The following is a 23,421-nucleotide window of genomic DNA, read 5'->3' as shown; positions in this document are numbered from 1 at the left end:
GTAATATTTCTAAAAAGGACTAAGCTAACGAAAATGATTAATAATTTAAAAAAAGTTTTTAAGTAAATTCATCGTCCTCTACTATTTAGAATCATTGTAATTATTAAAAATATCAATCTAAATAGGTTTGTATTGTAAATCAGCAGTTTATGTTTCAAATCAGACCAATAATATGTATACAATGAATATAAAAAATGCAAAAAACCATGAGATTTCTTAATTTTAGACCTAAATTTTAAAAATCGGTTAACCGAGTGATAAAAACCGTTTAACCGAAAATCAACCGGCTTTTCGGTTAACCGGTTAATCGGTTTATAAACACTAATTGTCGATGTCATACAATGTTAAGATTTCATATTTAATTTTTAATTCTATTTTTTTTTCAACATTTAATTTTAAAATTTTTTCAACTCAAAACGTAAAATAAATCTTTAGATGACAGAGCACAATTTTAGAACTTGGGAGTATTGAAAATCGAAAAAAGTGCAAAATAAGACTCACTGTAATGTACAAAAACTAAAACCGATGGCGTATGTTTAATTTGGTTTTTATAATAAAAAAATGCGTATACGTCAGAGTGGTTATAATATTATGACCTTATAGAAGAAAAATAAAAATAGGAAAATAAATCTGTAACTTTTAAACACTTAGTCCGATTTGAATGAAATTTGACGTGCACAAAGAAGAAGTATTGTCAGTTTTAGTTTTGAATTTTGATCACATGGGCCCACCAGGGGTACGACAGTGCTCCCTAAAGTAAGACACCTCGGATATGTTAAATTTTTAAAACGATCCTATTTCTTCATCTGTATTCTGATTTCAAAAAAGTTACATACATATATAGAATCGCTCATCGAGCGCTATAAAAAATTTCGTGGTAGCTATCAATTATTTTGTATAACTTACGATACACAGAAAAAACTATATTTCAATTCAAACATTTATCACATATTGAACTGGTTTCAATTATTTCATAATTCAATCAAGTATTCATGTGCTCAAAAACAAAATTTTCTGATATTTTCTATTGAATTTTGAGTTTTGCATTTGATAATTTTGACAATTGAATATACAATTTTCGTTATTGGCTGAATTTTAAATACAAAAATTATTGAATAGATAATTTTCGTAATTGAAAACACAAAAAATAACAAAAATGTGTTTTGAATTACGAAAATTATCTATTCAATAATGTATACGTAAAAAACTAATTGTTTACAAATCGTGACTGATTCCAAAGTTATATGAATTTGAATTTAAAAAAGGCGATTTTTCGCAGTTTTTATTTTTTTAAATATTTTTTTTTCGAAATATTGAAAAAAGAGCTATCTAAACTATTTGGGACATATTTTGCTAAGAACAATAGGTAATAAGTTACATGAATAAGAAAAAACACCTGCTAACTCAAAGAGTTTTCGACCGATCTTGTTGAAAAATTGTGTCTGAATTACTATCCAATAGAACTAACCTTGATGTTATCCCGATCGGAAGACATTGATTTCAAAAGTTGGTTCACTTGACATAAAATGCCCCTTATGTAAAAATACACAAAAGTTCTTTTAGCAGGTTTGTTGCCGAAAAAAAAAATAATCTATCAATATAAAAAATATGTAGCGCTTTTCATTAATTAAACATCTTCACATCTTCTCTGACATATAAACGCTCATAGATTTGTTTACACTTAATTTGTTTTGGTTTTCTAACAGGTTCATAATATGGCTAATTAATGTTAAAATTATACATTTCTTAGAATTATGCATGTTTCAGAAAAAAATATGAATAATAAATAAATAACCTAAGGTTATAATTATAAATAAAGTCATGATTGTAACGCTCAGTGTACTACTACTTTTAGCCTTTATGTTTTTTTAATATATTTCTTCTCCAATTAGAGTAAAAGCAATTAAAAAGTTATTACGTTTTACGTGTTTTAGATATTTAAATTTAAACCTTTTTAATTTTTAAACAAAAATAAAATAAAAATGTTATGAAACTTTATACATTTTATTTGGTGTTTTTTTTACTCTTTAAACTTGTTCTTTTACTGGTACTAACTAACAATTTTAATTAGACATATTTCTATGCATACCTAGGTATCTATGAATTTTTCTACTAACTCTATTAAACAAAAGCTTAAATCATATGCAAATTTTACTTATGGATTTTGCTATTTTTGTATGTTCTTTTTTAATTTATTTCTGTTTTTCTCAACTTTTTAATACTTTGAATCTATTTGTGTAGAATGTGCTCGCAATAGAGTGTGTATAAAAGAGCTAGAAATTAAAGGGAAAGAAAACTATATCTATTAATTATTTTTCATATTTCTAGGTGGTTCAGTAAGACCAACAAAAGGCTGGAAAGCGGAACATAAAGCAGCACGTACTTTGGGCATTATAATGGGTGTATTCCTATTGTGTTGGTTGCCATTTTTTCTATGGTAAGTATAAAACTATTTAAAGTTTAATCAAGTGGTGAGGTAATGACTAGAAAAACATTTAAAATAAGTAATAGAGCAGCATCGTAAAAGGTATCTTAGATAGCTAAAAGTAATTTTAGGAATACATATGGGCATTTCCACACGAATATTTAAAATGTTAATAATGACATGAATTCTTCTAGCATTTGCAACAAAACTTAGTTGTGAGAAATGAGAGAATTGGCAAACAAAATTAACATTTCAATGTTGCCGAACAATGCTTGATTGTTCTTGTGTCGCGTTCTGGTAATTAAATCATAGTTACTTATCAGTAATCTGCAACCCTGCTAATCAAATGGCTGAAAACATTAAATTTAGATTCTGAATATAATAATTAATAAATCATTTTATTTCGCTTTTCAAAGAGTGTAGCTTTCTCTATAGTAAATGTATATTACTTAAAAAATAAATGTTTTGAATGTTTAACATTTATATTTAGATGTTTATGTATATAGTAAATACTAAGCTTCTGTTTAAATTACTTAAACTATTCCTTATTACAAGTGTGAGAGGAAATATGTCGCGTGCTATATCATACTAAAGGTGTACAGCAAAAACGAATGTAAATATTTCATTCTGACTACTATAAACACAAAGCCACCTTAGCTTAATTACCAAAAAAAAAAAATTGTTTACTTCAAAGGCGAACGAATGTCCCGTTCTGAACCATAGAAATGCCCATATATTTAACCTGGTTGTGATGAAAAGTTATTCTTGATATCCCCTAAACTAAACCACTTTTTTCAGTTTTTGTTAATTTTTAACCATTCGCTCCAAATACTTTGATTTCATATGACATTCTCTTCAAATTATTCTTTGTATACAGCTTGAACCTATCTAATGCCAACAGCTTAAACTATTTTCTTTATCTAATGCGTATTAATCTAAACAATTATACACACTTGTATGCATAGTGAAAAACTTTATAAACTTATAAATATTACTAAATTCATGCCACCCACTTATATTTCTTTTTTCCTTTTTATTCAAATAGGTACGTGATAACGTCACTATGTGGTCCAGCATGTCCTTGTCCGGATGTTGTGGTAGCTGTACTATTTTGGATTGGTTATTTTAATTCAACACTCAATCCACTCATTTATGCTTATTTTAATCGTGATTTTCGAGAAGCATTTCGCAATACCTTAGAATGTGTTTTACCCTGTTTGGAGAAACGTAATCCCTATAATGCTTATTATGTGTAGCATATGCAGCATTCAACAATATCCTCATCGTCAGCAATACCAGCAACAGTGTACTAAAAAAGTATACATACACCAGACTACGAGACAAGATATGGTACAATTTACTTACTTATACAACAAATGCAGAAAATAAATAGAGTGAGGGCTAAGTGTGTGAATTTATATGCAAATGATACTAACTCACAAGTACAGTATTACCAATATACTATCACTATGTATTAGGTTCGTAAGTATGTTTTTGTGTGTTTGTATGATTGTGAATTTGTGTGTTTTAACCACGTATTTACGTATCTTTGTATGTTTGAGTATGTATATTAGGGTGGCCCCGTTTGTATGCAGGAAAAATAAGGTGTAAGAAAGTTTAGTTTTATTGAGGAGACCATTTCTCAAAATGTTTGTCCTGGTGTCGGTTTTGGTGACCTGAATCACAGAATAAAAATATAATTTTTTAAGGTTTTTATGATTTTGTTCATATATCTGGCAAAGAAAACAAATGAAATGTGAAAAGCGTTTAATGCCGTATCTGAAACTATAGTGTAGGTCCAAAAATATTTTAAAATTTTGAAAATTAGTTTAAATTAATACCTCATATGAATTATTCAAAATAGATGTTATTTCATAAGCTTTCGATTGGTATACAGTGAACTCGCGAAAACGTGAACATTCGAAAGTGTGAACGTATCAGAAACATGAACAAATTTATTTTTATACATACTATTCTAAAACGTGAACAAAATCTGGAAGCTCTAAAACGTGAACAAATTTCTGTTTTTTTTCTTTACTTTTTAAACTGTTGTTTTAATTGGGAAATCCCCGAATTGAGTGACTTATTTGTTTATGTTACAGCGTTATTTTTTCTTAATTGTATCCAAGTATGTTAGTTGTTCATTGACATCGCTACATAAAAGTTGAAAGTTATTAAAAATTCTTATTCATGAAAATGTCATTATAAAAAACCGAAAGTGTTATCTTTGAAAGATAAACTAAATAAAATAAAGTACTTGAATTATTGCAACAGGGTTATAGTGTCAGTGATTTGGCAAGAAAATATTGTGTTGCTAAATTAACAGTTTGTTCCATTAAAAAGAAAAAACAGAAAATAACAAATCGTGTAAATAATACTTTTTATGGTACCGGAAAGCGTAAAACATTATGTACATCTGAACTTCCGAAAATGGAAAAAAACTCTGTACAAATAAGGAATTATCATGCGAAACAAAAAATGCCTGTAAGCGGAATGACTTCAATAATTTAAGCCAATTTTCCTCAAAATTTCTGGCGAAAAGCTTTCGGCACAGCCACAACATATTGACCCGTTTAAAATCAACTTTATAATGCTGACGAATCCGGTTTGTACTGGAAGCAGCTACCAGATAAAACATACTTGTAATCATTGGAGAAGAGTGCTCGGTGGAAAACAAACAAAATTATATCTTTAAAAGATGGAATAAATCTTTTAGAATCTGCATAAAGTCGAATTTCACAAGAAATTTTACACAAATGCTGGAAAAACATTTTAAATTTATTTATCTTCAACCAAAAAATGTTCCTATTAGTTTCTGTTAATTTGATGTGTATTTTTTTTTTTGGTTATATTCATAAGAAATTTATTTTTTTATTTATCAAATGCAAAGTGAACTAAATTATTGCATATATGTATTTTTTGTTATTAAAAATTAATAAAATATTTGTTTTAAAATACTTGTTTATCATTTAATTTTAACATTCGTAAACGTGAACCGTCTTGGTAAAAATTAGTTCACGTTATCGCGAGTTCACTGTATAACACTTTATAATTGATTGGATAATAAAACCAACATTTTAGTTTAACTAAAATACCTACAAAATTTCTCAAACAAATGGTTTTTTATTTACCCTTCAACAAATTATACTTTAAAATAAAAATTTGAAATATTTTTTAATTTTAAAAATTTTATGGCACAATTTTTTTTTATTATTTAAAAAAAAAATATTTATTTGAGAAAAAAAAATTTATAACAAAAAAGTTTTATTGGTGACAAGAAAATTCGGGGTAAAAACTAATTTTCCCAATTTTGACCCAATGTAGGTTCGACTTATTTTGGCATTATATACGCTGTTGCAAAGGTTTTTGATTTTGATTGTTTAATGTCTATATTAATGTCAGAAATCGAAAATTCCCGATATATTGATGTATGAATCATGTATATAAGTTATTTGGGGTCTACGGAAAGTTGATTTCAACATACAGGTTTTGTTGACACTAATAAGAAATATATTAAGAACTGCATATGAAATCCTCGAAAATTTTACATTTTTGAATTCTTAAAGCTCTATCTTTATTTTTTATCTTTTACAAAATGCTACAAATTTCTGTAAAATAAATGAATATTTTCAAAGTATTTCGAAAATGTGTTTAAATAAGCTTTAGAAAACATATTTCATTAAAACTGCTTAACCGTCTTACAAAAACCGGTTTGTCAAAAAACCGAAAAGTTAAAGAAAGCCGAAACCGGTTGAGTTTACAAAAAAATTAAAAAAAACAGTGTTCGGTTTAGGATACTCTAATGATCAAATCAGGAAGAAAATTGATTTCGAAAAATTCAAATAAAATTCAAATTCAGTGAAATTTTATGAGGTTTAAAACATTAATTTAAACTAAGTTTGAATATTTCAAAGTCCTTTCACATGATATCAATATAGAAATATGAAAACAAAAGACACAAAAATACCCTTTTATCCATTGATCCACTTTACCAAATACTGAATCCAGGAAAAAAATTTTGAAACACACTATCTTAGAATGAATTAAAATTTTATTTTAATTATTTTTTTTTGGGGCCATCCTAATGTATTTGAGTGTATGTATATGTATATCTCAGTAACTATAAGTACATCGTAGTAAAGTAAGAGATTGTAAACTAAAACTATTTATGTGATAAACAAAAAACAAAAACAAGAAAATTTAAAAAAATAAAATAAAAACAAAATGTTATTTTTATATTATGTTAAGTGTTTTAAACAAAAAAAAACAAAGAACTGCTCTTAAGGGGGTATTTAGAAATTGTTCTACTTTAAACGTTAATACTAAGCACAGTGGGCTCAAGCCAAAAAAGTAATGAAATCATATTTCTCTATTTAAATTGAATATGCTTTTTTCTATTAAATTTGAAACAACTGCTCACACAAAATAAATAATTATTCTGCTTTAATATCATTCATAAGATAAGTTAAGAAACCACAAAGGATTTAAACATGTTTTAACTTTTATACCCTACTCAAAATATCTTGGCTGTATGGATATTATTACGTTTTTACCTTTTAAAACCGTGGTTTATTTCCTTTAAATAAACCGTATTCTTTTGCAAATAAAAGAAGTTTGGTAGTTTATGATTGTAACAACTCTTTATTTATTCAAATTTACACAACAAATTAAATAGTCACTTTCTTTTAATACACACTCTTATGTTATACACTTTATAATGTACATGAATACACTGGTAATGCAGTTGATGTTAACTCTAACAACGACTATGATAAACTGGCTGACTGCAATTTGGTGTTACTACTAGTGATATGTTCTAGGAGTTTCAGGAATTGTCTATCTAAAGGACAAAACTAGAATGTTCTATTTCTACAGCTTTTAGCAGCTATGTTAATGTTAGCAGCTTTAACAATTAATTCTGTTATACTTAAAAACAATGTTAATAACAACGTGTTATCAACATTGTTGATAAGTAGAAGTTTCGAGACCTGGAAATGTTTATAAACATGATGAATGTTGCAAGCAGTCGTTACAAACCGTTATATTAAAATTGATAGTGCAATTTCGTAACACTATTTTGAAGTTTCACGTCCTGAATTTGTTTGCAATATTTTTCCTGAAGTAACAAACCCATATATGTTTTACATCATGAACAAAAACTTTCTAAACAAGTATAATTTGCAAAATAGTTCAAATTCGAAACCAAAAAATATGATTTTTTTTTAAATTATCGAAACACTGTCGATATAATGCCCTTCTAACAATGACAGCAAGGCAAAGGTAATTATCTCCAATGGTTTTTTGACCATTGATTTATATTGTTTAAAAGCATATTTGGTATTGGCGTATTGACTGATCACAAGCATTCATCAAATGTAAGTAACTACTTAAATGAAATTATTATATAATGCCATGAAGACACCCTCACACCCTGAGCATAATAATAGAATAGAAATTCAAAAATAAGAATTATAGTTACAGGTTTGATCAGGCGCGGATCCAGGTCAACCATTTAAGAGGGTTAAAATTTGTTCTACATTTTTCTTTTTATTGCTTTTTTATATGAAAAATTTTCTGTTTTGGGGGGAAAATTTCCTATTTCACCCCCTCTGGATCCGCGCCTGGGTTGGCTGAAAAATTGGGGCTGGATGAGCTTAAAAAAGGAATAATGAGGGATATGTTGTCACATTAGTCATATTAAATATAGAAAAGTCTTCCTTTTAACTTGTTTTCTATTAACTGTTATCTTTTGAATGAATACTTTTCTGAAATAGTACATATAGTTATAATAATTTTTGCTCCAAAAATATTGCATCTTGTTCTTATGTAAATTATTATATTTCTTTACTGGAAAAAGCAACTCTGTAATATGAGAGTGTTGACTTTTTAACAACAAATGCTTCCATTTAATTTGTAAGCAGATGAATTTATTTACACATAAATAATATTTAAAAAAAACATTTTCCTTTTACTATTTCTATTGCACCCTGTTAAAAGGGTACTGTCTGGCCCACTGTGCTTGCCATTTAATTTAACCTTATCTATACAGCCACACATACTTAAATAGTTATTTTGATAGCAACTACTACTACAACAATACAAATGTTATTTAGTATTTTAAAGCAATAATACTTTCTAGACGTTTGTTAAGTTATTTTCTTATGAGTTTACCAGTATGAGTAAAAAATTATTTTAAGTTTTAAAACACATATGCAGCATACATAATTGGTATGTATTTAACATTTTACAAGCTTTTTCAACACCTGTTATATTTAAACATGGAAAAACGTATTTTGTTTTGTAAATAATAATTAAAATTTAGTGAAAAAAAATATAAAAAATATACCAGATAAATATTGATGTAATGTATTGTATTGCAAACGGCTTTTCTAAATAATAAACAATGTATAAAATAGCAATACAAAATAAAAAAATATTTAAATAAAAAGGAAAACAAAAAAGCTGAAATATTACTTAGTTAAATAAATATATGAAATATGTCTAAGTATTTAAATAGGTAAAATAACACATGGTGTTCTTGTAAATGTCTCTGGTTTATAAGCAATATTTGAAGTATACGTATTGATATGTATTTATAAATTTAAGCCACTAACATTTTATGTTTTAACTGAAAATTTTGAAATTGATAAAAATTGCAAAACAAAAAAAATTATTATTATTTCTTTCTACTGTAATATTTTGTAATTGATTTTATAATTTGAATTATATGAACTCTACACACACAGAAAAAATTATATTTCAATTCAAACTTTTATCACATATTGAACTGGTTTCAATTATATCATAATTGAATCAAGTATTCATGTGCTCAAAAACATAATTTTCTGATATTTTCTATTGAATTTTGAGTTTTGAATTTGATAATTTTGACAATTGAATATACAATTTTCGTTATTGGTTGAAATTTAAACACAAAAATTATTGAATAGATAATTTTCGTAATTAAAAACACGAAAAATAACAAAAATGTGTTTTCAATTACGAAAATTATCTATTCAATAATTTTTGTGTTTAAATTTCAACCAATAACGAAAATTGTATATTCAATTGTCAAAATTATCAAATTCAAAACTCAAAATTCAATAGAAAATATCAGAAAATTTTGTTTTTGAGCACATGAATACTTGATTCAATTATAAAATAATTGAAACCAGTTCAATATGTGATATATGTATATTTGAATTGAAACGGTTTAAGAAATAGTTTTTTCAGTGCAGAAAGGAGCTTCAACATAAATATTAAGTTCTGATTTCAATTCATAACATTTATAAATAGTTTCTTAAATAGTATGATTTTGTTCATATTTTTATGTGTTTTATGTTTTCAAATAAAATCTAGAGGACTTGAAAAATATTATTTCAATTTCATTTACATATATTTTTGTGTTGTTCAAAAATGTTTGAAATTTTCCTTGGGAAATTTTTCATGTTAATGAAGTAAGAATGAAATGTTTACTTAGTTACCAATATTTTTGTACAATTCGTTAAAATATTCACGTTTAATATCCGGTGCATGTCAATTCTTCTATGTAAAACTCTTTATAAATAAAGAACTTTAAGAGATTATGTGCCTATGGATATAAACTACAATCAGATGGTTAAACAAATTTCTAAGTAAGTATTTATGTATGTATATTAGGGTGGCCCTTAATAAACAAAAGTTGGATTTTTGCCCCCAGTTTGGAGAATATTGGTAAAAAAAATCATTCTGAAAAAATTTTAGGTAAATAGGTTGGAGTTAAGACGTGCCGCGAGCCCAGTGGAGTTTTGAGATCAAAATCAAAATCGGCCCAAAAATATATAACATCTATATATCTTTAGAAATTCCAAATATTGAAAAATTTGACCTATAACCTTCACGATATAGTAAAACTTTCAAATATATTTAGAATTATCTTAACTATAATATTCAACGGTTGAATATATTTGCAAATCTGATTTCACCAGTCGATTGTGCATCAAAAATTAATACAATAGATGTTTTTTGAATCCTACAGGGGGCACAAATTTCATAAAAAAAAAAAATAAATTTTAGTTTTTTTAAACATGCACGATGAAAAGGTATTTATAGCTTAGTGAAATGGCACCAATATTTCCTTTCTATCACTAACCACCACAAGGAGTGAAAATTTTCCAAAAAAAAAAGGACGCCATTATTTTTATTTACGCAAAAACCTTCAGAAAAATGTTGATACCCTAAAAACAAATGAAGTGACCTGGTCACAAACGAACTCTAATGGATTTAGTTTAAGTAAAAATGTGCTTTTATTTTAATATTTCTCAAAATATGTTAATTTTGTTCTTACATTTCTTGTTCTAGTGGCCTGAGACACGTTTATGGCCTGGTGAATTTTTAATGACTTTAATATGTTTTGACCAATTTCTGTATTTTAATGTGTGTGAAGATAAATTCGTATTTAACTAGTAGAGACACAAACCACATCATTATTCATTATTTTTCTACTATCCCACTAATAGTGCATCATTATATACTCCTATATACTACCTATATACTCAAGTCTCGTTTTATGCGGATTTTTTTATGCGGTTTCAAATTTATGCGATTTTTAAATTTAGGATTTTTTTAAAATTTTAACATATTTTAAAATTTTAGATGTATTTTTTTAAATTCTAGTGATGAAAATGATATTTACAATATGATGACAATATGATTATATCATCTAGTGATGAAAGTGACGTTGAACCAATTCCAAAACGATGCAGACAATTATTCAGTGATTCAGATTAATCATACATATTTACAGAATTTCCTTAAAAAATGTTTTAGCTTATTTTTTTTATCATTTTCAGTTTTTTCTGTAATTAACGCATCTATCGCATAAAACGAGACCTAGTATATAGTGTGTTACGTGTACCATTCCAAAAATGGCCATTTTTACCTACGATCCTCAAAAGAATTTTTCAAAATCATATTTTTTTGAAAGTAAATTTTCTCAAATCCCAAAATTAGTTCAGCTATGCCTCTAATAGTGCATCATTAGGCACCCCTTGGACTACCAAACCTATATAGTGTGTTACGTGTACCATTCCAAAAATTGCCATTTTTACCAATGATCCTCTAAAGAATTTTTCAAAATCATATTTTTTTGAAAGTCAATTTTCTCAAATCCCAAAATTAGATCAGCTTTCCCACTAATATTGCATCATTAGGGACCCCTTGGACTACCAAAGCTATGTAGTGTGTTACGTGTACCATTCCAAAAATGGCCATTTTTACCAATGATCCTCTAAAGAATTTTTTCAAAAATCATATTTTTTTGAAAGACAATTTTCTCAAATCCCAAAATTAGTTCAGCTATCCCACTAATATGGCATCATTAGGCACCCCTTGGACTACCAAAGCTATGTAGTGTGTTACGTGTACCATTCCAAAAATGGCCATTTTTACCAATGATACCCTAAAGAATTTTTTCAAAAATCATATTTTTTTGAAAGACAATTTTCTCAAATCATAACCCCAACCGATTTACCTAAAATTTTTTCAGGATGATTTTTTTTACCAATGTTCACCAAACTGGGGGGATGAGACTTGCAAAAATTCAACTTACGTTTATTAAGGGCCACCCTAATGTATATTAGTTAGGCATCTAAAGTTTTCTGTTTAATTTCCGTTGTTTTTATTTCCTTCTAACATAACAATTCTAATTAATTCGTAACATTTAAACAATTAATTATACCAGGAATATAGAAAAACTTGAAGCTAAACTAATTGCTTAATTAGAATTGTTTGTGTTCTGATTTTTTATTGAAATACAAATAGTTAGCTTAGTATGTACACCATAGAGAAAATATACATAGAGCGAAAACTCTCCTGTCAAAGACCTAACTCAGTTGTCAAAAACCTAAGTGGTGAGAATGCATTAGTAAAAAATATATGTGATGATTTTGAGTTTTTTTCTAGTTTCCGCTTTATGTGTATTTCTCTATGATGTAAACGTCCTAAATTTTTACAGGAGAGACAAAAAAAGGATTGTAAAATCCTCGGTATTAAATTGTTTTTAAATCTGTCAATGCAATTTTATTACTTGTTTGGTATACATTATAATGATAAATAATCACAAATTAAAAGAAGTGCATTGATGACTTCTAAGTTCTTTTTTGGGTCTTAGCTCTTTTTCTATTACTTATTTTGCTTTTTATATTAATTTTGTCATATCGTTAATAGCACTTTGAAACATTCATCGCGATCCATAAAAGGATATATATTCAGGGTCCGTATGAAATTCTAAGACGATTTAACAATGTCCCTCCATCTGTCTGTCTGTTGAAAACACGATAGGACCAAAACGAAAGAAGCTAGCTACTCTCTGTTAACAAGATTTTGTTTAAAAAATATTTTAAACCTTTAAAGTTTTAATTTAAAAATGTATGTATCTCTTGATCAGTGATATTAAACTTCTATATTTATTATTTTCTTTTAACATAAATGACTTTACGTTTACAGATATTTTTAAACATTTAAATATGTAATTAATTTCAAATAGTAACAAAACTATTAAAATGTTTGCTTCTTTAAAAAAGACTTATAAATATGTAGTTATCTAATATTTTAAAACAATAATAAATACAAAAGAAGAGGAAAATTCGTAGCAAAAGCAATTGAAACAATTTTCAAAAATAAAAATTCAAAAATGCTCGTAGAATATAACAATAGATTTAGATTGTTGTCTAAATGTAATAGATATTTACGGAAAAGTCATTTCAAAAATATAGTTTAAATTTGCATCGAAATTTAAAATCTAAATAATAAAAAAAAAAAATATTGAAATGTAACCAATTGAAGTTGATAAATTAGAATATTAAATATTGAAAATTCTTATAAGAACAAAAAAAAAATTTAAACAAAAGAAAACTAAGAAACAAAAGAAAGCGAACAAATAATAAAAATAACAAAATAAATGTGAATTTTATGTATAAATGTTGGTGTTTAACTAAGTTAGTAACAAATAAAAGAAAACATAGTTTGTAATATAAAAACTATGTATTAAAAAGAAAATTAATTTTAAAATAAATAGCTGCAAAATGCAATGTAAATTAATGATTTAAATGAAACTAAATATTCATACAATTGCAGCAACTGACAATCTTTAATGCTAAAGAAAAACTAAATTTTAAAAAGATGAACTTTAAATAGAAACTAAAACTAAATTGTATTTTCAGTTTATTTTTAAGTTTTGCATAATTTCAAGTTATTTTAATGTAAAATGCAAGAAATGCAAAAAGAAATTGTTGATTATGTTTGTTTTTGTTATTAATTATTTTTAGTGGAAAAAAAAACGGTAATAAAAAATTAATTTATTAAAAAAAGAAACAAAAAAAATGTATTATTTGTAAAGGAAATTTAAAGGAAATATTTTAAAGTTACTACCATCATTACCCAGCCGTTCACCATTGCATATAGAATTAGATACATGACAAGTTGTTTTATCATTTGCCTTTCCAAGATGAAAGCCTAGATTACGAATATACAATCTAGTAGCCAGCCGGTCGTGGTAGTCAACATATAGCAAACACCTTATTGGGAATGCACAGTGGGGCGGCCCTATGGGGTCTCAAAGTGGGGTACCTTCGACATGTAAAATTTTTAAAATATTTTTTTTTTTGTTTCCCATTCGACATGTTTGCGTGTGCTGTTTATCTCTTATAATTTCCAAGTTATAAATTGAAATTTTAAAATTTTGCCATACCTTGGTCCGCTTTTTTAAAAATATAGGGCGTAATTTTTGACCGAATGGACTCGAATTTGTTTTTGTTAGTTAGACAACTAAATTGCCAATAATATACAAAAGATTTCAGAGCAATATCAATTATGGATCCAAAAATAAACGATTTTCAATTTAAAAACAAGTAAGAAAGTATGGTCGGTCAAGCCCGACCATATAATACCCTACACTAAGTAAAAGAGCAAAAACATTTTTCTTTTAAAATTTCAATAATTTATATTTTTGAGTGATTTTCGGAAGTGGGCCTTATATGGGGGCTATGACCAATTATGGACCGATCACCATGAAATTAGGTCGTGTGATTTATGTCTATATGAAAGTTTACTATGTTGAATTTTGTGAGTATACCAGCGATTTATGCACGTTAAAGTGATTTTCGGAATCGGGTCTATATGGGAGCTATGACTAATTATGGACCGATCGTAACAAAATTTGGTGACATGAATTTTGTATATATAAAACTTATTTGGAGCGCAATTTGTGGAGATACATATATAAATTAAACATTTATGACCGATGAAGTATAATTTCGGAAGGACATTTGTTTAGGGGCTAGGTGAAATAATGGACCGATTTCAGCCAGTTTCAATAGGCTTGGATTGGGCCGAAAAAATAATATGTACCAAATTTGATCGAAATATTTTCAAAATTGCGACCTGTACTCTGCGCACAAGGTTTACATGGACAGCCAGCAAGCAAGCCAGCCAGCCAGCCAACCAGACGGACGGACGGACATCGTTTAATCGACTCAGAAAGTGATTCTAGACTAATATTTTTATTAAATTATTAAATGGCAAAATTTTTACAAAAACTTAAAAAATTAAATTTTTTCCCTCTGAAGATGCACCACAAAACCATAGACAACAACTAGATAGGTAACTGAAAGCCAAAAACCTAAGTCTGTTGTCAAAAACCTAATTCATGAGAATGTATTTCATGTATTTTGTTATTGTATCACCCGTATGTGTGAAAAGAGAGTAATTTTTCCATATATATTACTCTCTCCTTCCGTTCTATGTGTTTATTTTATGCACAAAACTTTGAGCGACGAGCGGTACGTCGCTTAAACTAATGAACACTTGCCTGACTCCAATTTATATATTTTTGGTCATTTGACACGTATGTGCTCTTTGTGGTGCAAAGAGAAGTCAGTTGGTTACTTTATACATCCCATGTAATCTATCGTGTTAACAATTGTCACTTAAGTGTTACTAAGTAATCTAGAGTGTAGTCACTTTAAATATTTATTTTGTACTGTACTTTAGAACGTAGTTATTTCACCCATCAGAAGTAATCTAATGGAGAGTTATCGGAGGATGGTTTGTTTATACAAGCAATCGATTATTGAACTGTCTATGAGATGCCTTTTGCATTTCCAAGTGTTATGGGTCTTTTGAAACTTGGAAATACAATAGAAATCAATCAAATAACCAAAAATTATTGAAAACAGCGTTTTTAAAACGATACATTGTCACTATCAAAACTAAGGTACCATAATATTAAAATGTAAAGGTAAGTTATAACATTAATTTGTATACTATATATTTGTAAATTTTATTCAATAATCTTAAATCTACTTAAGGCATTTAACATTTAATTTAAATAAATTTAGCACGTCGTATTACACCATCACTGGAAGCTATATAAACTGTATTATTGGCTCCATTACATAAACAATTAACACAACAGCCAACGTCAACTTCGCCCAAGGCTTTTGGTTTCTTTTGGTCCAGCTCAGACCAGCCTTTAACCTTGCTGTCATAACCGCCAGTGTACAGATATTTCTCATCGCCACACATGCCATTTATAATCATTTCATGGCAGTCCTTTAAAGTATAATAATAATCATCATTACATTCAACATTTTGTTAAACCAACATCAATATGTCTACTTACAGCAGTATCCCATATAACATTGAATTGCTCATTGGGAGTGTTGTGAATTAAGGTCATACCTTTGCCGGTACGATCGGCAAATGCCACATACTTGTGACGGCCCTCGTTCATGGGTCCCAATAAACATAATGGCGATTTACCTTGTATTACAGCTTTTGTACTATATTTGCCAGATTTGCCCGATACCACCTGCGATACTACCACATCCAAATCACGCACTGTGTATATCCATTCTTGTTCAGCCGACAATCCCTTCACCTCCTCTACCAAGTTGTACTTGAAAAGCATTTTGTCATTTTCCCAATTACATACGACACCCTTGTCATCACCAGTGTACAATACATCGCCCTCACAGTACATGGCCTGTATAGCATCGTCACAGCGAAATAGATCTTCAACCTTGTCGTAGGGTGGCTGCAAAAATTTGACACTACCATCACAGCAACTCGAATACAATTTACCTTTGCTATTAATGGCCATGGCATAAATATAGGATTCATGAGCATCGACCGATTTAATTAGATTCAAATCACTATCCCAAATCTATTAAAAAATGGAGAGGTGAATGTTAAATGTATTAAAACGCATAAATTGCTTAACGTCCACAATGACATGGTACTTGTACAGTACGTGAGAAAATACACTAAGTAAATGAACAAAAATATTTTTCTTTAAAAATTTCATGAATGATTTTCAAAAGAGGGCCTTATATGAGAGCTATGACTAATTATGGACGATATTAGGTCTTGTGATTTATATCCATATGAAAGTTATTTTTGCTGAATTTTATCTGTATACCAATATTTTTAAAAGATTTATGCTCGTTTAAGTGATTATCAGAAGCTGGCCTTACATGGGAGCTATAACTAATTATGGGCCGATCATCATAAAATTAGGTAACATGAATTCCGTATATATAGAGATACCTATATAAATTTAACATTTATGACCGATAAAGTCCAATTTCGGGAAGACATTTGTATGGGGGCTAGGTGAAATAATAGCACGATTTCAGCCAGTTTCAATAGAATTTGTCCTTGGCCCGAAATTTAGTATGTATGTTCCAAATTTTGTCGCAATATCTTAAAAATTGTGACCTGTACATTGCGAACAAGGTTTACATGGACATGAACAAATATGAAAACGTAAAACGATCAGCAACATATGTAGCTCACTTAACACTTTGTAGGTCAATGGATATATGATTCTCTAAAATTTCGAACATTATTTCCAATAGTTTGACATAACAAATTTTCCATAACACATTAGGCCAGAAGCATCATTTTTTGGAAATAAATCTGGGATTTCTTTGTTTCTCATACGATTTTTGGATAGCGCTCGGCTAGGCTTAAATATTCGTTGTACTGGACCGAATAAACTATTTTTTTGTTAGACAACAAAATTACCATTAATATAAAAAATATTCCAGAGCAATTATCAATTATGGATCCAAAAATAAACGATTTTCAATATAAAAATTCAAAAAATTTTAGATTTTTGTTGTTTTTTGGGCGTAAAGGTGACAACTTTATGTTGTTAAAAGAAAAACTTTCTTTAAGAACATATAACAATTTTATGTTTTTCTGTAATTTATCTTTATGTAGAACATTTTGGTATAAAAACCTGTCCTATTTTATGAATATGTCGCCCCTAAGCTATTTGGAATTTGACCTATTTTTTATCAACATTTCAAACATGTTCTAAAATCCCAAAGCTGGGATCAGAAAACGGAAAGCAGTCTTGGAAACCCTGATGTGTTCCCTATTTACCCCTAATGTATTTTCCCAGCTCCAAAAGAAATGTGGACCCTATGGTCAAAATTTTAAAAAAATAACGTTTTTGAGATTTTCGGACCATTTTATAAAAATTACAGTTTTCCTTTGACGTTTTGACCAGTTTTTTACACTTTGTTATTTAGAATGGCAAATTTGTAAAACGTTGACAATTTCATTCAGTTTTGTTAATAAATAAAGATTTTATTACATATTTATTGAGTTTATAACACTAAAATATGTATCAAAATTTTAATGGGATTACAAATATTATGAACAATTTGAACCAAATTTACTACGAAATAATTTTTTTTGTTTAGATAAGTTAATTTTTGGTTTACAAACAAATTTCAATCAATTAGATTCAAAAATATTGCCCCACTATTGGAATTCTGTGGTCATATGGAAAAACTCCACTTTTTGTGCGGTTCAGAAAAAGTGATATTTGAACACTGTAAAAGAAATTAATTTTTGCACCGAATCAATACTTCGGCTAGTTGGCCCAGCCAACTAGCCGAATCAACACCAAAGCCAAATATCCATGGCGCTCTGTATTTGGTGGGAACAAGAGCGTACTATCTATTACAAGCTGAGATCTGTCCAGACTATCACAAGGATCATTGATCGAAAGCGTCCAGACAAGTTTTGCCTCACCCTCTTTTTAGCCCAGAATATGCCCATTCCGACTGTAAAAATGTTCTAAACTAATAAAACTCTTTGAACTATGTTTATTGTTTTGGCATAAAATAACACTTTTTTTGTTTGTAGCACAACAACAATTTGATTAAACTTAAGTAATATTTTACGACATTATGACAATACGACCTAATAGCAGACCGTTTGAATCCCCCAATTTTATAAAAACTTCAAAATAAAAGCTAAAAATTTAAGAAAAAATCCCGCATTTTTAAGTCATACAACCAATAATTAATGCAAAAATTAGCTGCACGATTTTTTTTTTTTCAATAAATTTAATTTTGTTTGAAAAATATTGCGCAAATTTTCAGCATTTGGTTTTTAATCACGAACAATTTTAGACCTTGGGAGCATCGAAAACCCAAAAATAAGGAACTCTTATGTTTCGCAAAAGGAACAAATTCTAATGAAAAAAATGTTTGGCCGAAAAAAATCGGGTTACAAAATATTTGTCCCTAAGGGTACAATCATATTAACCAATCATTCGGAACGAATAAAATATAGTCGAATTTTTGCACACGCACTGTATATGCATCTGCAATAAAATCAAAACAGAGAGTACAAATTCTACACTATTTCCAATTGTGTTTCAGAAAATTCCAATTGAATTTCAAAAATATCCAATTATATTTCAGAATTTTCCATTTGTATTTCAGAAATCTCCATTTGTATTTCAGATAATTCTAATAGAAATTTCTGAAAAACTATTTTAAAATGCTGAAATACTTTTTAAGTATAAATTAAAAATTCTGAAATACAAATGGAAAGTTGTGAAATACAAATTGAAACTTCTAAAATATAATTGGAATATTCTGATATAAAATTAGAAAATTCTGAAATATAATTGAGAATTTCTGAAGTTCAATAGCAAGTTTCTGAAATATAATTAGAAACTTCTGAATTTAATTGAATTTAATCTGAAGTATAATTGGAAAATTCGGAATTACAATTGGAAATGGTGTAGAACTCATTCACAAACATTTTTGTTTCTATTTACTTTGGTGAGAATTTACTAGAATTTTCTTTTGCCAGAGAAACACAAAAAACAAAAAACAAAATATTTATGAAAATATTTTGTCATTTTATGAGAATTGTATAATCGTACTACTGTATAATTATGATATTAAAACCAAAAATCTACATCACTGATCAAATGGAAATTTTACTAACTTTAATTTTACCATCAGCACCACCAGAAAATACTTGATTATTAAAGAAAGCCACACAAACAGCATCACCTTCATGCTTTTCCGTCGAAACTTTTTCAATTGCCGGCATTTTAAATGATGATTGATAACTTATGAATATATTAATTTATAATTTCTTCTTTTTGATAAAAAAGATGTAAATATTTATTTTTATTATTTTAATATTAGCAAATAGTTGATGTTTCTTTGTGTATGGATGAAAACAAACTAACTAATAGCGAGAGTATCTTTAAGATTTTGTTATAATTAATGTGGATGCCAAATGTATGGCATCTTTACGTAGGCATGTTCTAAATTTAGATTATGTTGCTGATAGATTTTGTTTGTACAGTGCATTATAGAAGTATTCATACAGCAATGGGCTATACAAAAATCTTGGTATTTCACTGTGAACCAAATTAAATAAATTGTGCGTTTGTATGACCATTTCGGTACAGTGAAATAACTCCCAAAGAAATAACTCAAAATGGAATAAATCCCAACAAAAATCTGAATCTTAAAAACTAAAATTGTCAACATCATTGGTCATAAATAGAAAACTAGAAAATTAACTATCGGAGGGCCCGCCGAAGAGAGGAGGTGAAACGAAAAATAACATCATGACGACAAAAATAAGTATGGAAAGTTTCTTCGAGAAAATTAGGAACAAATACAACATTCATACTAGCAGCTTACTGAGGGAATATAGCAGAGAGATGGAGAGATTGGCTAAATTGATGGAGAGAACAACATTTTTACAAGAATGCAGACACATGGGAATCATACCAACACATGTAAGAAACAGTACAAGAACATTAAAACAATTAGTTACAACAAAAACATCACGGATAGACATAGAGAAAATAGAGACAAACTTACACGCAAAGTTATTGAACATAGAGATAAAAGATACACATACAAACACAACATATACAAGATCAGAGATCAGAAAGATTGAAAAGGAGATGAAAAATACACTTGACAAAATAGAACTTACGAAATTCAAGAACCAACAGTGGGATAAATTTTACAATATCAGATCGAGGATAAAACTTACACATTCAATGAAGATGACGAAATTGAAACACGAGAGGTTTGAGAAACTGAACCTCGTATACAATGACGACTGGTTTATTAACCACACGAGTATAGAGTTTGAAATGGAACATAAATGGTTATTATCACTGGGGAACAAGTTTGCAATACCAGTAGATAGAAAGAATTTCACACCTATACCGCTTATAGCTGACATGGAACAATGGGTTCAGGGTATAAAAGATGATACAGAAAAGGACATAACGCGATCGAAAATAGCGAACAGAATTGCATACTTCAAAAGGAATCTTAGGAATACGGAGAAGGATAAATTTATACTGAGTATATACGAGGTCACCAGGAACTTCATTAAGAAACACGAGAAGGACATAATTGTAACTACGGCAGACAAGGGGAATAAAACTGTGATATTATATAGGAGAGATTATATGGAGAAAATGTACCAGTTATTAGATGACAAGAGCACATACAGGAAAATTGAAATTGACCCAACAACTAGTCTTCAGAAAAGGAACAATAACTTAATTACACAATTGGGAAAAGATGGGTACATTACCAGATACGAGAAATTCAACATGACGACACAAGCGGCAGCAGCACCTGAGTTATATGGACTGCCAAAGATACACAAAGACGGAATACCACTTCGACCGATATCTGCATCCATGAAGGTACCGTGTTACAGTCTTTCGAAGTATATTGGAACAATTTTGAGGAATATTGTGTCGCCCAAATACAATATACAAAATTCAGTAGAATTAAAACGAAAACTGGAAAGCGTCTCATTGGAAAATGACGATATTATGGTCTCTTTCGACGTGGTATCATTATTCACTAATATACCGATTCACTTGGCTATAAGGAATATACTTGACAAATGGAAAACACTTAAGGAACACACGGCAATACCAAGGCAAACATTTTTGAAAATTCTTCAGTTTTGTTTAACTGATAATAACTATCTCACTTTTGACAATAAATTTTACCATCAAACATATGGTATGCCAATGGGAAACCCCCTATCGCCAACAATTGCAAATATTGTACTTGACACACTACTGGACGATGTAATTGACGAATTAAGGGCTAATAATATAGGGATTAAGTTTATCACTAAGTATGTGGATGACTTGTTTGCGGTTATAAGGAAATCGGACGAAGAGAAGATATTAGAAACAATGAACGTTTATCACAATAAGATACAATTTACAATAGAACGCGAGAAGAATATGTCAATACCGTATCTGGACATCAATATCATCAAGGATAATGGAAGAATAAGGACAAATTGGTACACGAAACCCACATCTTCAGGTAGAATGGTTAACTTCAACTCTACACAACCATTGAAAATGAAGATAAGTACAGCGACGAATTTAATAAGGAAAGTATTACAGATAAGTGATGTTGAATACAGGAAAACCAATATTAATAGAATAAGAAAAATACTTACAAAGAATAGTTACCCAACATATATGACGAACAATTTAATCAACAAAGTACTAAAATATGAAAAACAGCAGAAAAATCCAAACACTGAGGAGGGAAAAGTTTTTTACAGTGTACCATTTATTCCCAAACTAACGGAGACAAAAACAATGAAGAGAATGATCACAGAGAAAACAACAACAATAGCTTACAAATCAAATATGACACTGAGGCATCTATTTACAAACAACAAAACAAAAATTGACAAACTTAAGAGTGATAATGTGGTCTATGAGATAAAATGTGACGGTAATGAAAGGGAGAGATGTAACTTGGTTTACATTGGTACGACAAAGAGAATGTTGGGGACGAGAGTTAATGAACACAAAACAGATATTGAAAAAGGAAAAATAACGACGGCATTATCTCTGCACGTAAAGGAGTGCAATCATAAGATGGATTTTGACAATATTAAGATATTGGACAGAGAACAAAAAGAGAACAAACGATACACTCTTGAAAGCTTAAGAATACAACAAAAAATACACAATACAATGAACACGAAAGAGGACAAGGATAACACAAAACTGCAATATTCCGCTGCAATATTTAATTATTAAATCAGTTGAAGTTCTGTGATATTAGTATTAAGTTTGACTTATAGTATATGTTTGTGTTGTAATGATTATTTATTTATTTATTAATTCTGTGTCGTGAAGTCCAGTTTTTTAAATAATAAGTTAATTGACAATGTAAACAATAGAATTTCGTAAGTTGAACTGTGATATCTTAAGTTTTTCAATGATTTATAATAAAATATTTATATGTTTTTGTCGCTAGAATTCAACAATAAAAGAAAACCCCTGAAGAAGTTTGAAACAAACAAACGAAACGTTGGGTAAATAATAATAAAAATGAAAATACTTTGATTTTTATTTACACATTTGGTAACAAATGATTGACCATAAATAGCCCGTAAGATTGGAATCTTAAAAACTAAAATTGTCAACATCATTGGTCATAAATAGAAAACTAAAAAATTAACTACTTTTAAACCTTAACAAGTGAAATAATTCCGAAATGGTTAAATTAAATTTTTACTGGAGAATACTATTGAAATAAAGTGTAAAACAATTGTAATTCAATTGCTTGACTATAATTCAAGGCTTGAATTACACATGCTTTCAACTTGAAATG

The 23,421-nt window shown here is 28.6% G+C and overlaps 3 protein-coding genes across 3 annotated transcripts in view; 2 read left to right on the top strand and 1 right to left on the bottom strand.

Annotated features, from left to right (window-relative positions):
- Window positions 1-3,681, top strand: part of LOC135953345 (octopamine receptor beta-3R-like) — a 54,025-nt gene extending 50,344 nt beyond the window's left edge. The window contains exons 10-11 of the mRNA XM_065503198.1: window positions 2,329-2,437; window positions 3,471-3,681. Of these exons, the coding sequence (XP_065359270.1) occupies window positions 2,329-2,437; window positions 3,471-3,681 (320 nt within the window). The remainder of the gene's footprint in view (window positions 1-2,328; window positions 2,438-3,470) is intronic.
- Window positions 3,682-15,746: 12,065 nt separating this feature from the next.
- On the bottom strand, window positions 15,747-19,943 carry LOC135959000 (uncharacterized). The gene is made up of 3 exons (XM_065509984.1): window positions 19,724-19,943; window positions 16,086-16,628; window positions 15,747-16,015 (listed from the first exon to the last, which is right to left on the bottom strand). The coding sequence occupies exons 1-3, from the start codon at window positions 19,829-19,831 to the stop codon at window positions 15,788-15,790; spliced, it is 879 nt and encodes a 292-aa protein (XP_065366056.1). The 5' UTR covers window positions 19,832-19,943; the 3' UTR covers window positions 15,747-15,787.
- Window positions 19,944-21,371: 1,428 nt separating this feature from the next.
- Window positions 21,372-22,844, top strand: LOC135953336 (uncharacterized). The gene has a single exon (XM_065503187.1). The coding sequence runs from the start codon at window positions 21,372-21,374 to the stop codon at window positions 22,842-22,844; it is 1,473 nt and encodes a 490-aa protein (XP_065359259.1).
- The last annotated feature ends 577 nt before the right edge of the window (window positions 22,845-23,421 follow it).

This window comes from Calliphora vicina, chromosome 1, assembly GCF_958450345.1.
Source record: "Calliphora vicina chromosome 1, idCalVici1.1, whole genome shotgun sequence".
In the NCBI taxonomy this organism is placed as follows: domain Eukaryota; kingdom Metazoa; phylum Arthropoda; class Insecta; order Diptera; family Calliphoridae; genus Calliphora; species Calliphora vicina.
Note: the sequence above shows the minus strand (reverse complement) of the source record. Positions and strands in the feature narration are given on the sequence as shown.